The 17,439-nt window shown below is 45.1% G+C and overlaps 1 protein-coding gene across 2 annotated transcripts in view; it reads right to left on the bottom strand.

Moving 5' to 3' along the window:
• Positions 1-2,107: 2,107 nt before the first annotated feature.
• Positions 2,108-17,439, bottom strand: part of LOC146839214 (uncharacterized) — a 39,999-nt gene continuing 24,667 nt past the window's right edge. For both annotated transcript variants that reach the window (XM_085603222.1, XM_085603223.1), the window contains exon 2: positions 2,108-6,025. In XM_085603222.1, the coding sequence (XP_085459348.1) occupies positions 3,783-5,348 (1,566 nt within the window). In that variant the 5' untranslated portion in view covers positions 5,349-6,025 and the 3' untranslated portion in view covers positions 2,108-3,782. The remainder of the gene's footprint in view (positions 6,026-17,439) is intronic.

The raw sequence follows: 17,439 nt of genomic DNA, 5'->3' as shown, positions 1-17,439 counted from the left end.
TAGCATTCCCTGTGACTGGGAGAATATTGATTCCTTCCAAATCTTCTTCATAAAGATCAACTTCCCTGACTTTTTTATGCTCGTTGCCCATTCTGCAGCACTTTGAGACGTGACTTTTCCTATCACAAGTTTTGCACATGGCCTTCCAGCCTGGGCAGTCTTTAAAGTTGGCCATATGGCCAGGGTTGCCACACCTGAAACACTTCCCCTGAAAATTATTTGTGTTAAAGGGCTTTGAAGTGGTGCTCGATTTGGGTTCAACTAATCTATCCACCAGCACCTTGACATTAATGTTCTTCTTTTTATCACCTGAACTGTCTTTGCGTATAATATCAACACACGCTTTTGAATGCTCGTGACTTTTGGCTATGGTCAGCACGTCTTGAAGCGATGGCGTGTCTTTTTGCCACAGGGGGCCTCTCGTTTTGTCGAGGGCGCATCCCAACATGAACTGATCTCTTAAGCGCTGCTCTAAAGCTGCACCAAAATTGCACGTGGAAGCCAATTTGCGCACGGTAATTATGTACTGTTCGACCGACTCATCCTGCCTTTGCATCCTTCTCCCGAAGTGATATCGTTCAAGGACAGTACTCACTTTGGGAGGTAGTGCAAGTCCAACTTTTTGATGCAGATCTCGCATTCATTAAGAGTGGCAGAGCCAGTATGAGAGAGCTCAGGAAGGTGTTTAAAGAATTCTTGTCCCTCAGAGCCCAAACAATGCATTAACCATGAGGCTTTCCTCTCTGCGCTTAAGGAGGTGCCACAGACACAAGCATAATGTGTGAAAACCTTCTTCCACTTCAGCCACGAGAGAGGAGGAACTCCTGGAGATGTTAAAAAGAAGGGACGGGCAGTGACATTTTGCATGTTGTACGTGCTATGTATGTTTGACCTAGTTACTACGTAAGGGTGAACTTCAGTGATCTGCTTACAGTGCGCAATATCCACAAATCTTATAAGCTGTGCGCATCAGCGAAACTGCGTGAAGCTTCAGCAATAAAAATTTAGGCCAATGTGCGCAATCCCAGAAACTTTATTTGCTGTGCGCATCAGCGGAACCATCAGCCCGATTACTGGTGGCACATATTTATACAGGGAGGAGTCACTTTAGTCTGCTGCTCAATTACATGTGTAGATGTGAGTCTGGTGGTGCCTGATAACTGAAAGGCACACATTTGTTTAGATACAATTTCAAATATGTCTGATTTATTACTCCTATTACAGCGCCTTCGACCTTGAGAAGGCCCATCCTAGACCAGTGTGTGGGCAAAACACATGCAGACAAATCGAGGACAAATGGATTGAGACATGGTCTAGGGACACTAACAACAAATCCTACATCAAACCTCACATTTAACAGATGGAGAGTAAAGAGCGATATAAAGCGATATACTGAGAAAAAGTAACCTGGAGAATTGCTGCACATTAAAGTAAATTAAAAAAACTAACAAAGAACCACATATCCACAGCTGTGAGACCTGGGAGCCGATTATTTCTCAATATAGCCCTTGTTTGTGATTACCTTACAGTGCTCCCATTATCATCCGCGCTAGAATAGATGGGAGCCTAGGGTGTCTGGTGACAGAAGCTCATTTACATACAAGGAGGGGTGACAGCCTGTTCCCAACGCACAGCACAACTTGTTTATGTAAAATGCTTGTACACAGAACAGGGTAAAGTCTTGTGTCTCTTTTTTTTATTTTCTTTAATATATCCTGCACCTCACTCTCTTCTTCTCTTTCTCTCATTTCAATTCATCGTAAATTACTCAAATTCACGATTGCTTTATCAGCACGGCACAAGTCGGGGGTCGACACAGTTTGATGGGGTCCCCCCACTATTACCTAGAAAAGGGACTCAGTTCCACCTCGCTCCTTAGCCTGCGACTGGGAATTGTACTTTGTTATTTGCATCTGCAAACACAGGCATCAGAGTGTTTGTAACTATCCGTCCCACCAGCAGCGTCCCCTTTATTTATTTGTGTGAGCGGCGCAAGAGCGGAACAGAGAACTTGACAAAATTAGCCCTTCTGTTGCTTAATACACTGTAAATGTGAAACACTTTGGGGATTAGGGGCTGGATAAAGAACAACGTCAGGAAACAAACGCAAATTAAAATCTCATTTTATTTATTCGCTGAAAACTGTTTAAAAATGTAGTTTCCAAGTTACACATAGCACTTTAAAAATATTTACACTTTCAGTCCTTTCCAAGTTTAGTTACAAACTAATAGAAGGAAAAACACATGATGTATAAAAACTGAGACCAAAAACTTCTTTTTACATTATTTTATGTTTCTTGTGTTATATTTTTAAAACAGGCCGTCGACTTTTCACATGAAAATTATTATAAGGGCCTGATAACACTTCTTGTGACGTCACTACATGTGACGTCATTGTGATTTGCATATGATAATGGGCTCCTTTGCTATTTTCCTTACTCGTGCCCTGTTTATTCCATGACACGGGTCTATAGGTATTAAAAATAAATATATAAATTCACAGGTATTCAGCCCGTTTCTCTGGTGATGTCACATATTGACATATATTTGGCTGCTTCTTCTATTTTTAAGTGAATACAAATCACCTGCCGTTCCCCCCTTCCATTTCTCTTTCTTTTTCTCTCCTTTTCTTTGTCTCTCTCGCTCTCTTTATCTCTCCCCCTCTCTATCTCCCACACACTCCTGTTAGCTTTAGCTTCATGAATGTCACTGCCACTTCTGGTATTCATTCGACAAATCCTTCAGAACATTTGAGACCAAGGGACAATCAGTGTGGAAGACGAGTTGCTGGGAGAGCAACGGATTGTCCTGGCACATATCAGCTTTTGATGTGGGATTTTGCTGTTTCACCATATTCTTCAAACAGAGTCTGCTGCTTACAGTGGCACAATTCTGATAACAAGTAGAGTTTGGCAAGTCACTTAATTAATAGGGAGAGCCAAGTTGGAGAGGAGCCACGGGTCACACTTAGTTATAAGGCCCGAGACACGAGCTGATTCATCAACCGAAAACAGTGTGTAAAAGATGCAGTAACCGTTACTAAAAACAAGGCATATGCTCTTTTATATCTAACAATAGGTTATTCCTTGAACACCTGTGCTTCGCTTTAGTTCATTACATATACTGCAGTGGCATTTGTCAATAGTAATACATACATTTTACCAATGAAGTTTCCCATCTCCAGAGCCCTGACAACATGTTCACTCTGGGTGTGTTGGGTTTATAGGTTTTATCACTAATCCAACAAACTAGCTGAAAGTACCGTTGTTAGTTCCACTATTGTTCAGTGTTGCTTTTACAGGTAGTGTGATCAGGTGCGATTGAATGTTATTTTTTGTATATCTTCTTCACCAAATAAAAATAAAGAATGTTTCTTTTCTTTTAGTCCACATTGTGCTTGCCTCCCACTGTGTATCCTGGTGCATCATGTTGCTTTGCTATGTGTACGGAAGTGAACACTCTCTGGAAACAAACACTTTTATAATTTTGCGAATACTGTTATCTGTTTTTCTTCTTTACTGCTAGTCGGGTCTTCTATCTTCTGGTATTTCAATGTCCCACATAATTTGAATTTGATCTTTTTCCATAATTCATTCCTCTCACAATAACTGCACTGTTCTGCTCTTGTCTATGTCCTCAGATGGGTCGATATTATTTTTGATGTTCTTAAGTTCTTTCCAGATTCTATACATCTCTAGGATTATTTCCATGTGAGTTAAATTAAGGAGTGTATTCACTGAGGGCTGTGTGGGATCAAAAATTGACAAAAGCCCTTCACACTTTCAGTGCCCTTCTCTGTTTTCCCCTGTGTGTGTTCGCTGATGACTTTGTAGCTCTGATAATCGACTAAAGCTCTTCCCACATTCATTACACTTGAATGGCTTTTCCCCCTTGTGTGTTCGCTGATGTCTTTGCAGGTCTAATAATTGACGAAAGCTCTTTACACATTCATTGCACTTAAATGGTTTTTCTCCTGTGTGAGTTCGCTGATGATACCTAAATGCTGAAGAGCCGCAAAAACTACTGTTACATTCACTACAAAGATAAGGTTTTTCCCCCGTGTGTGTTCGCTGATGACTTCGAAGGCTTGATAACGCACTAAAGCACTTTGCACATTCACTGCACTTGAATGGTTTATCTGCTGTGTGTGTTCGCTGATGACTTTGTAGCTGTGATAATTGACTAAAGCACTTTGCACATTCATTGCACTTAAATGGTTTTTCTCCTGTGTGTGTTCGCTGATGATCCCTTAATACAGAAGAGTAACCAAAACTACTGTCACATTCACTACAATGATAGGGTTTTTCCCCCGTGTGTGTTCGTTTATGTCTTTGAAGGTTTGATAACTGACTAAAGCACTTTGCACATTCACTGCACTTGAATGGTTTTTCCCCTGTGTGTGTTCGCTGATGTGTTTGTAGGTTTGACAGGTGACTAAAGCTTTTTACACATTCACTGCACTTGAATAGTTTTTCCCCTGTGTGTGATCGCTGATGTCTTCGTAGGTATGATAACCTACTAAAGCTTTTTACACATTTACTGCACTTGAATGGTTTTTCCCCTGTGTGTACTCGCTGATGTGTTTTTAGGTTTGACAGGTGACTAAAGCACTTTGCACATTCACTGCACTTGAATGGTTTTTCCCCCGTGTGTGTTCGCTGATGACTTTGAAGGTGTGATAACTGACTAAAGCACTTTGCACATTCATTGCACTTGAATGGTTTTTCTCCTGTGTGAGTTTGCTGATGATACCTTAATGCTGAATAGAAGCGAAAACTACTGTCACATTCACTACAATGATAGGGCTTTTCCCCTGTGTGTGTTCGCTGATGACTTTGTAGGTCTGATAATCGACTAAAGCTCTTCACACATTCACTGCATTTAAATGGTTTGTCCCCTGTGTGTGTTCGCTGATGAGTTTGAAGGTGTGATAACTCTCTAAAGCACTTTGCACATTCAGTGCACTTGAATGGTTTTTCCCCCATGTGTGTTCGCTGATGTCTTTGTAGCTCTGATAGTCGACTAAAGCTCTTCCCACCTTCACTGCAATGGTATGGCTTTTCTCCTGTGTGTGTTCGCTGGTGTCTATGTAGGTGTGATAACTGACTAAAGCACTTTGCACATTCACTGCACTTGAATGGTTTTTCCCCCGTGTGTGTTCGCTGATGACTTTGAAGGTTTGATAACTGACTAAAGCACTTTGCACATTCACTGCACTTGAATGGCTTTTCCCCAGTGTGTGTTCGCTGATGTCTTTGTAGGTCTGATAACTGACTAAAGCTCTTTACACATTCACTGCACTTGAATGTGTCTACATCACACGACTGCATTTCCTGATGGGCCAACATGGCTGATAAAGCACTCGTGTTTTTCTCACACACTTTATATGTGTGCCCTATTTTGCACGTTTGATTTCTTCTTTAACAATAAAATGCAATAGCCACCAAACATTTGCCACACTCCTAATACGTAGAAGGTGTCTTTGTAGGCGATTGTGCCTTTAGATTGGATTATGGCTATGCACGCTTACTGGTAAAGATGTATCTTCCTTCTGGCCGGTGCAAATTGGGACAGTCTGTTGTATTGTAGATAGAAGAACTCCTCTTTCCTTTATCCGTCAATTGTCTGGCTCCGCTCTGTTGTGCTTTTCTCTGGTTACTGTGGTTTGGCCAGAAAGAGTTTACAATTCACCTAGAGCACGGAATGATGGCATGTCATCGTATTATAAAACAGAGCACTGCGGTAATCACATCATGCCGATCCCATGATCAAAGCTGGTGTTGGATACTTGTTTATACAGGAGGCGGTTTGTTATTGTTGTTGCCTTAATTGTCCTAAGGTCATTTCTTCGTCTTGTGGCGTGGAGGTGCACAGCTCAGCCTTTTACAATCACTGAACCGCCCTTGATGCTGCGCTGATGTTTTCCTGAATACTGTAGCTCATTATTTCTGCTATTATTGAAGATTTACAGCATTCGCTTCATTATCATTATTGATGGTCATTTCATAGATCCAAGGCTTGTTTTCTGTTGGATATAAAAGATATTTAAAATTACTAAATTGAAACATAATGGAATGAGAATTCACAATGTTTAAATGGTTTTAAAAGACATTTCAGGGGACATTTACCAAATCTCCACGTAATGCAGCGCAGTCCCCCCACCCCAGAGGCTGCGATGCGTTGCGCGACAGGGAGGAAGCAGGAGAGCACCATATTTTCACAGATATGGCTCTCGCCTTCCCTTTCCCTTGCGCCGGCGCCGATTACAGCGGCCCTGCGCCATGCACACACCTCAGCACCAGAGCGCTAGGGTGTGTGTGTTTGTGAGTCCAGCATCGGTTTTGTAAAGGAAGGACACCCTTCCTGTACAAAATACTGTGCCTAGACACGAGGGAAAGCTTTTCCCACTTTGTATGCATGTTGCACAGTGCAGCACGCATGCAAAATCAGAAAAGGAAGGAGAAATTAAAGCATTTCTTCTTCCTCGCATCTAGTTTAAAAGGGTGCAGTTTTCTCTAGCTAAACCCAATCTATTGTATTTGGTAAATTGGGTTTAGTGTGAGAAACCTTGGGTGGTTGGACGGGAACGCCCATGCACCACCCTTGGCAGGCCACCATGGTGTGAAGTAATGCGCAGCTGTGCTATGCGCTGATGGCGTGGCCACGGAGCCGATGGGAGAAGATGTGTGAGCCTGAAGCTCCGCGTTGACCTCGAATTTTATCCTGCTTTGGGCCCAGCACTTGATCCTCTGAGCACCCACGATGGTGCCTATTATTGAGGAGAGCACCTGCCGATGGCGATTGAAGGCTGAGAGCCCTAACTGACCGGAGATCAACGAAGGCAGAGCGATTGTCCGAGGAGCAACTAAGATGGCGCTGCCGGCGGCTCTGAAGTACTGAGTGCGGCGACAATAACGGGATCTTGGTGGTTGCGAAGGTGTGGATGACCCCGGAGAGAATAATCTACCCGCGGAGTTCCTGAGACCCCCACGTTGCACTGGTGGCCTGAGGGGGCACTGCAGCACCAGGAATGGCGGCTGCCGCACCGACGGGGAGGGGGCTAGCGGAGTGATGAGGCAGAGCTGCCCAGCATATGTGGAGACATTGGCAGTGACGACGCAGCGCAGGAGCACTCTACATGGGAATGCACACAAACGTCTGTCAGCTGTGCTCTGTGCAGATCTTCCTTCCAGGCAGGACTTCTGTCAGCTGTGCCATGTGCAGATCTTCCTTCCAGACAAGGGCTCCTTTCCTCAATGATCAGGTCAAAGGTCGGGAGAGGTAGAACTGGTCTAGGTCATCTTCTTTATTGCAGCTAAACTGGTCAAGCCAAGAACTGGAGCTCTGAGATGAAGGAGAGTCTGGATTTTCTGAGCTCTGTAGAACATTAAGACAGTTCTACCGCATCCAGCACACACTACAAGACTCCAAAAGTCAACGCTACAAGTGCTGCTCCAAGGTTTAATTCAACCACTGTATCTGAACATCCCCTGACAAATGCCAACTAGAGAATAAACATCCTGCCTGCACCAGCAGAGTGCAGAAAGCTTTTCAAGACTCTCGAGGTACATGGACTTTCTCTATCTGTCGTAACTGAAGATGATAAACCTTGGTAACATCCATCCCCTTTGGGTAAGGTCCTCCATTTTGCTATCAGAATGTAACTCATCCAGCGCAGACACAAACCCTCAAGTCCGTATTGCATGAAGGTGGGTGGTTCTCACCCAAAAGAGGGCCCTCCACAAATTGCTGACATTTTCTTACACCCCCTGGGCAGCCATGGCAACACAGAGACCAACTACACCCCCTCAGGGATCACCAGTCCACCTGCCAGGCTCAAGACTCAGATCTGTCAACCTTCTCTGTTACCATCTTTGGAACGGCCCGTCTCTGAGATTCGTGGAAGCTCCACACTCAGTGAGCTCAGAGTTGCCGTGTAAAACCATCTCATGAGAGTGGAAGAAAAGAACAATAAGTGACACGCACTGCACAGAAGTGTAAATAAATCTACCATTATCATTCCATGTACCATTGTCCTACTGCTGATGTTTCGACATGGATGTTTTGCCGTCTATCACAGCCGCTTCTTCGTTTAAAATCTTACTCAACAGTTTGTTTTCCATCATACCTACTTACCTATGCACTGTTTCTGACCCTACGACATCTCTGGCAGACATGTTGTGCTGTCTCTTGCTACATAAATAGGAAGTAGATTGCACATGCAGGGAGAGTGCAGTGTCCTTGCAGTCAGATGCACTTGATTGGGATAAAAGGTACCATGTTTGTTAGAAAAGCTGCAACCATTAGATCATTCACAAACCAAAAGCAGCGCATACAATGCAATAACACAGACCGGGTACTAGAAAAACGTGACGCAAAAAATGCAATAAAACAGGCCAGGCGTTGGGAGAATCTGACGCAAAGAATGCAATAACACAGGCCAGGCACAAGGAGAATCTTACGCAAACAATGCCATAACACAGGCCAGGCACTAGGAAAATGTGATGCAAACAATGCAATAACACTTACCAGGCACTTGGATTGAAGCAAACAATGCAATAACACAGGCCAGGCATAGAATAATTTAACGCGAACAATGCAATAGCACAGGCCAGGCGCTAGGAGAATCTGATGCAAAAAATGCAATAACACAGGCCAGGAACTAGGATTGATGCAAACAACACAATAACACAGGCCAAGTACTAGGATTGATGCAAACAATGCAATAACACAGCCCGGTACTATGAGAATCTGACACAAACAATGGAATAACACAGGCCAGGCACTAGGATTAATGCAAACAATGCAATGACACAGGCCAGGTACTAGGATTGAAGCAAACAATGCAATAACACGGGCCAGGCGCTAGGAGAATCTGATGCAAACAATGCCATAACACGGGCCAGGCACTAGGATTGATGCAAACAATGCAATAACATATGCTAGGTACTGGGTGAATCTGATGAAACAATGCAATACCACAGGCCAGGCACTAATGGGATTGCACCCAGTGGAGTTACTAACAGAAAGTGTTCAGTCTCCACCAGCAGGAAAAGTTCTATTCTGTCTCTAAGTTCTCTTGACAGATGAGCATGTAATAGCTGGCGGGATCCAGGGTACTGTGTGGACAAGAGGGTGGAAGGGCAAAGACTAGTTTCATATGGACTGAAGCATGGGCAAAATGAGCAATATTTCAAGGAAGTATTACCATATAGTAAATCATGCAGAGTCAGTTTTTTTGGACCAGGTATGGGAAATTACGTACCAAGGAGTGTCAGAGAGATTATAATCTTCCCTACAAGGGTAATCTGCTTTACAAAGAATTTCAGTACGAGGAGTGACTCTAAAAAGCAGAGCTGGGGCATGCAGTGAGAGGAGAGGATGCATATTGTCACTAACGTTATGGAACAACACACAACTTTAAAGGCTACGTAGATACAAGGGAGACACCTGAAATGGGCTCTGTACCTCACATGAATCCAGTACACGAAAGCGCCTTTACACACAGACCAAACATCCTTGGTGGGTCCGAGGGGAGACGGAGGGGCTCAGAGCACAAACATAGAAGGAAGAACTAGTAGGTGTTCAGGGACACTTTACTGGAAACTGACTACTCTAGTTAGTAGTGTCATGAACTGGTTGTGGGGGTGGTAGTTCCCTACAACAAGCAGCTTTTGCTCCACGACTAAAAGAAAAGGTCTCAACCTTCTTACATGAAAGTATTGGTGGGAAGGCACTTATAAATATGCTCAATACATCTAGCAAACGCTGTAAAAAAAAACCTTGACACAACCCTTAACGAGGTGGGCAATTCACTGGTGTGTGCGCACACCACCGCTAGACATAACATCTAATCCCGGCTTTACCACTTTACCTAAATATGCTGGAAATAAACACCAAGGTGTAGATTCCGATCCTGGAAAAAATTTCCCCGTATGAATCGTATCCGGATTTTTTTCCGTACGAATCGTACAAGCACCGTACAAACTGGCAAGTACGATTCGTATGGGAAAAAATACATACGAATCGCATTGGGAAAATTCTCCAACACGTCCTCGGGTCGGGAAAAGAGTCCGACACGTCCTCGGACGATTTTACGTATGAATCGGAAAACTGAAGTCCGAGCGCGCAAGTACGATCCGCCCCGTGCGTACGAATGTACAACCGTATGGAAAAAACACCGTACGGAGCGAACTGCAATAGCAACCATGGAGACATGTACCCGCATACGCGCTGAACCCCCCCCCAGCCCCCGTATGTACGCGCCGAACCCCCCCTGCCCCCGTATGTACGCGCCGAACCCCCCCCTGCCCCCGTATGTATGCACGAACCCCCCCAGCCCCCGTATGTACGCGCCGAGCCCCCCCAGCCCCCGTATGTACGTGCCGAACCCCCCCAGCCCCTGTATGTACGCGCCGTACCCCCAGCCCCCCCGCGGATGTACGCGCCGTACCCCCAGCCCCCCCCGCAGATGGACATGCCGTACCCCCACCCGTGTATGTACGGAGGGTACCCCCACCCCACCCGTGTATGTACGGAGCGTACCCCCACCCCACCCGTGTATATACGGAGCATACCCCCACCCCACCCGTGTATGTACGGAGCGTACCCCCACCCGTGTATGTACGGTGCGGACCCCCAGCACTACGCTGGGGGTCCGCACCGTACATACACGGGTGGGGGTACGCTCTGTACATACACGGGTGGGGTGGGGGTATGCTCCATACATACACGGGTGGGGTGGGGGTACGCTCCGTACATACACGGGTGGGGGTACACTCCGTACATACACGGGTGGGGTGGGGGTACGCTCCGTACATACATGGGTGGGGGTACGCTCCGTACATACACGGGTGGGGGTACGCTCTGTACATACACGGGTGGGGTGGGGGTACGCTCCGGACATACATGGGTGGGGTGGCGATACGCTCTGTACATACACGGGTGGGGTGGGGGTACGCTCCATACATACACGGGTGGGGGTACACTCCGTACATACACGGGTGGGGTGGGGGTACGCTCCGTACATACACAGGTGGGGGTACGCTCCGTACATACACGGGTGGGGTGGGGGTACGCTCCGTACATACACGGGTGGGGGTATGCTCCATACATACACGGGTGGGGTGGGGGTACACTCCGTAAATACACGGGTGGGGGTACGCTCCGTACATACATGGGTGGGGTGGGGGTACGCTCCGTACATACACGGGTGGGGTGGGGGTACGCTCCGTACATACACGGGTGGGGGTACGCTCCGTACATACACGGGTGGGGTGGGGGTACGCTCCGTACAGACACGGGTGGGGGTACGGCACGTCCATCCACGGGGGGGCTGGGGGTACGGCACGTACATACGGGGGCTAGGGGGGGTTCGGCACGTACATACGGGGGCTGGGGGGGTTCGGCGCGTACATACGGGGGCTGTGGGGGGACGGCGCGTACCGGGCCCCCTATTCCGCTCGCATCGCGGCGTACCTAGCTTCTCCTGCACTTTTTGGGTGCCGTAAAAAAATTGCCGTCCAGACTGCTGTCGGTACGAATCGTACTTGCTGGTACGTGAAAACGTGCCTAACTCCATCCGGACGTCACGTCCGCGGTGTCCCGATTCACATTCGTATGTGTTTTACTGTTGGTCGGTGTTTTTTCCGATTCGTACGGAAATGGTGTTCCCGTACGAATCGTACTTGCAAGTTTGTAGGGTTTTTTTCCCGGGTACGAGTCGGACCCGGTTTTTCCAGGATCGGAATCGGCACCTAAGTGTTACTTCTCGACAGGGCCACTATACAAGTCCTTATCCTGGGATTGTACTCCCTCTGCTGCTCCCGCACAATCTCCACCTTCCCACGTGTGGCTTAGAGCACTAGGAAACTGTGCAACCAGGAGGCTCTGTGTTTAACCATGACCTACCAATTTGTGAAATAGTGCGCTTCGGGAATCACTACGTAAATTTATGCCTCTCCCCCATTTATGTTCAAGATCGGGGGTATTTACAACCATCCTAAAGTTGTAAGTAAAACTGTGCTTTTAAAAATGAGCCCAGGCTGTGGTGATGCGTCTTTAACTAAAGATTCATTCCTGCGGCTCCTGGAGTGTTGTTGATGCGTTGCCAGGAGTGTTGTTGATGCGTTGCCAGGAGTGTTCTCAGCAGTTACTTTCCTAGTGCAGTGGGGTGAGTGGTGAATAAATCTTACCGTAAGCCTACCGACACGAGAGTTTGGATACCACATAGACATTGCCTCGGGGGTGGCGGGGGCTGGGGTACACAGCACCCACTCTCATGGACAATTCAGCAGAATGTAACGTGGCCAAGTAATAACCTTTGGAAAAAGTAGTTCTGCATTCATCAGACTTAAACTGTTTAGCACTAGGTGAATCCTACTCTTTCTGTGCCTCTGTCCCCTGATCTGACAATGTATTCACCTCAAAGGCGGCAGGACTGTAGAAATAAACATAAAAGGCACGTTCCCAGCACAAACCACCAACATGGATTTCATTCACTCGTTCAGAGCTGCTTAACTGCAGGTCTCCGCACTCCATATCAGCATCTCTATAGGCAAACACTGTTGAAGCAAAAGGAGGGGGAGAGCCCGTATGACCCTCTAGAGTCTAGGCCGCTCACTAGAAAACGACGACGAAGGACAGGACTCTAATAGGATAAACCGATCCAACTCAAATATGAGGTCAACGTATTATTTATCACCTTAATGGTGCAAATGACACTCTGGAATGAAATCAATACTATTCGAATAATCAATGTTTGATTTAGAATAGAGGCACTGCTGTGCTGCAATAAAAGAAATCACCGGCAACAATAGCTATTCTCACAACAAATGTACTTATTTCAAGTTTGGCTGCATATTTTACAAGGAGGGGACAAAGCGACAACTGATAGACAACATTATAAAGCTTACCAACTTGTCTTATAAAGGTTACTGGTACTTTTAGAACAACACAAAGGTTAAGGAAAAGCAGAAGTATCAAGGTAGACAGTGTATTTACAATGGAGAACAATAAATCCTTATTAATAGGGACCACATAACAACCGTCTCCAGGTAGGAAGGCCTAATTACGAAAGACCTGCTAATACGGTGAACGACTACAGCGCATCAAACTGTGACTATGACATTGATCTATCAAAACATTTGAATTCTGCATTTGTTCTTCTCGTTGTTGATCCTGGAAGATATAGTTCGATGGGTTTCGGGCTTATGCATTATGCACACTTCAGGACTTCGCGAAACGAATGTCACCCACACATCGCACCATGTTGAGGAGGCCATTGGGGTGAGAGTTGGTCGTTTAAAATGGAGCGCCACGATAAAAGAACTGTTCGAAGAAGCACTGGGGTTACCAGCTTCTCAAAAGGGCATGTCCTCTGTTTAGATAGCTGTCCAGAGGGCCAGAGACCTGGGTGGGACCATCAATGTAAGCAACGGCCTGGAGCCGCTATGGCTAATTTGTAACTACTGGGTCAGTTTGCGTGTGTGGTGGCGGCAAAGAATCGTAGCATGCTGATATGGTTTGGTTGAGTTGCGAACATGATCCACAAACTGGCATGTGGACACTCACTACAGGATCCTTGCTGCCCCGCAGCTCCTGTCACCCAGCACCAAGCAGGATTTTTATAGCTGAGATGTGTGCGCCCTGCCAGGCTGTTCCAGGCTGTTCCACTTGTGCAGGCATCACCGAGCTGCACTAGATGAGTGCGGACAATGGAGCAGACCACCCGAGGGCTTGACAAACCTGAAGAATCCCGGTGACAAAGACTAATTCTTTTTAAGATTACTGTGAGGGTGTTACCAGTACTTCTGGAATGCAGTATTTTCATGGAAACCTTAAGAAAAGGTTAACACTAGCTACAGTATGATTGCAGTTTCTAAAAATGTAACATCTGATAGCACGGTAAGCATTTACACGTACTCTTTTTGCAAATTATGCGCGACTGATCTTATACTCTCTACAGCCTATCCTATAATTTGTGTCGCGTATTTTATACCTTATGTAATTCTTTCTTTATACTATTGGCTTTGTTACTCAAAGTGCTGTCTCTCACAGGCACGAACGTCATAGCACTATAAATATACAAGTCACTATTCTGTAGTGCACCAACCAGGATTCAAATTAGCGACCCTCCAGTTTGAGACGAAGACATCAGAAATTATAACACTAAGCAATTGACCACTTCATACAGAATAGTTTAACTTGCATTTACTCTTCATTTTAGATGTGTATATTATATTAAAATTCCTCCCACTCTGACCTGATTGGCACAACCCTCATCCAGCTGAAAGTTCTGCTGCCGTATATTGTGATTTTACAGATGAAGGCTAAAATAAATAAATGTAAATATCAGGGGCCAATTGTTTTAGGGAAAGACAACAAGACTGTCTGAGCCCTGCTTGGTCACCCTATCCCTCACCTTAGCCAAAGCCCATGCACCCTTGCCTTGAGAGACAGAACTGCAAGTGACTCTGGTATCCTGACTTTATTTTGGCATCAGCAGGCAGAAGATACTGCGTGCGCACTGCATGACTAGGCCCAAAATTGACCCTAAGACCCAGAGCCTGCCTCTGGGGACGTAGACGGACACTAAAAGCACACTGTTGGTGAAGCAAAGACTACGTCTTTGTCCCTTGCCGCCTGCAGTGAGTGGTGGTGGCAGCGTGCCATGTTCTTAGAGGTCATCAGCCGAACAGGCCATTTTACCTGTCAGAGGGTTAATCACAAAACGGTTGAGGCAGACATAGGTATTCGTTATACATGTATTCACAGAGTCAAAGTAAATATGAATTCAAAAGTCCACAAACAGATCCAAGATTGGATGTATCGCCAGTGGATAGTCCCAGTTTTTATTTCTAATCGCTCGAACATGTTCCTGAATGCGTTCCTTCAAGGGGCGTATGGTGCTGCCTATATATATTTTACCGCAGCAGCATTCAATACAATACACAACATACTTAGAATTACAGGTCATGAAGTCCCGAATTTTGTATGTCTTTAAAGTGTTGTATTCAAAGGATAACAATTTGTTTTTGGCTAAGTGGCAAATGCTGCATTGTCCACATCTATGGAATCCGTTGGGCGGTGCTGGTAACCAAGTGGTGGTAGTTATTGGTTTAAGGTAGCTGTGGCAAAGCGTTTGTTTTAATGTCTTTCCCCTGCTGTGAATGATGGTAGCTTTTTGGGAAATAGTCTCTTTTATGGTACTGTCCATCTTAAGGATGTGCCAGTGCTTGTTGAGGATGCGATAACTAATACGTGAAGAAACACTTGTTTCAATAAGGTTAGTTGTGGGTGTTGACCACATGAACACTTGGTGGCCCTATGTATATATGCAATATACTTGAACCCCAATAAGATCAGGATGTTTCATTTGGTGGTGGCTCTGTACTTTTCAATGCCAAATCTTGGCATCAGGTATATAACCTTTTTAAATGAATAGGATGACACTAGCCCCTCATTACAATCGAGTGTCAAGACTGAATAAATTGATAAAATATAAGTTCATGTTGATCAGTCTTCTTAAAAAGAGATTTTTAATGTTGTTGTTGCATTTTTAATCATTAAAATAATATATAATAAGTATATGTATGTGTTTTGTAATTGGTATGTTTGTATCTATTTGTTCACAGCCTTGAAAAAGTCCGGATGGACGAAACACGTGTCGGCTGTTATGTCTATGTAATGTCATTTGGAAAATACAAGAAAGAAAAATAAATAATGAAAACCGAATTACATCCTGGATCTGTTTGTGGACTTATGAATTCATATTTACTTTGACTCTGTGAATACATGTATAACGAATACCTATGTCTGCCTCAACCGTTTTGTGATTAATGTTGTGACCTTAGTTGAATACCTTTTGGTTTTCTCGACGGGTCAATTGTTCCTCCTAAAAGCAGAGGGGGTACCTTGGTTTGAGAGCACTATAGGGTCCTTTTCCAAAGATATTGTTAATATGTGGATGTGCATGTAATTTCTAGCCTACTGCTGCTTAGGTGCATGTGAGTAAAGATACCTGTCAGAGGGTGGCCGCAATGCCTACAGGGCATTGAGTAAAGTTCCATTCACATATTGGCTCTGTTGTAAATCAAGTTGCTTTACTGCCCGATATGAAGAGCTTCTGTTTCAAGATAAGTATCACTGATAGTGACTCCCCCGTAGGCGAGGGCACATTGCCTGGTTTCTGCAAGTCTTCTGGGATGAAACTATTTCCCTGGGCAGTGACCCTGTGAGCTGCCTGTATGATACGAGGGAAGAGGAAATAGCCTTGTCCGGCAGAAGTCTGCCTGCCTTTTGAGGAGGACCAGCAGCAGAGCCCGTTGTGAGGAACAGCCCAGAAGGAACAGAGGAAATGTGGCAGAGTGCCGAGAAGTCCTGTGAAGTGCACAGGGTCCCCCAGTCTCCCTGACTGAGCAAATCTGTGTAGAGGTTGTGTCTCACTTGCCAGTGTCAACTGTTAAATAAAAAAAGCTGATTTGGTTACCGCAGAAGGAAAGATGCAGACAACCACTGCTGACTCTACCATTGTTGCACTCCTGCGATAACACCAGCACCTCAGACCCAAGAAGGAGATCCTTCCACCGCGACTACTCGACCTTCCGCCATGACTACTGGGGTAGACATCTCAATGTGTTTTTATGGAGACACTGTCACACCAGTGAGCTGCCCATGGAGAGGAAATCAAAGGGACAGCGATGGGATGTCCCTTTGCCCCAGAGCTGGCCGTGTTATTCATGGCCAAATTAGAGGAGAAGTTTATCTATGACAACAATCCATTTGCACATCATATCCAAAAATGGTTTCGGTTTATTGATGACATTTTTTGCATTTGAGATGGACAAGATCATATCTTAAATTTGTTTATTGAATGGTTGAATGTCAGATCAGTAGATATGCAATTCTGAACTGCTTCCGGGTCAGAAATCCCCCTAGTACTCAGCGCCAAGAAACCAACCGGTGTATGAGCGCTTTACAAGTCCCTTTTAACATAACATAACAAATCAAATGAGGTAAAGGTGTTTTTTGGGTGATAAGCTAAGAGAACCCCTATTCTATTTAAGCTGTTTGATATTGATGCATGAATGTTGTGTAATTTTTTGTGTTTTGTTATAGAGTGGATATCAGTTCTTTGTCCTGAGGAGAACCCCTGAAAAGTTAGTTCGAAACACGTTGACCATCATTTGTGCACCTACTTTGTTTTCAAAATAATGTTTTTCATCTGAGGGAGTAATACTGTGTACCAGGGAACAATTCAGAGTCATTTACTTCTACTTAAACTAGTAAATTGGCTTTAGAAGTTATGTTTTTCTAGAGGTGCATTGGCCATTTACAAACGAAGCAATAAGTATGCAAGTTAAACTATTGTGTTTTTGATCATCTTTGTTAATCTCTGTTTGCTCCGGTTCTGGACTTTTGAAAAATAAGAACTGGCAT

Source organism: Triturus cristatus, chromosome 4_2, assembly GCF_964204655.1.
Source record: "Triturus cristatus chromosome 4_2, aTriCri1.1, whole genome shotgun sequence".
In the NCBI taxonomy this organism is placed as follows: domain Eukaryota; kingdom Metazoa; phylum Chordata; class Amphibia; order Caudata; family Salamandridae; genus Triturus; species Triturus cristatus.
Note: the sequence above shows the minus strand (reverse complement) of the source record. Positions and strands in the feature narration are given on the sequence as shown.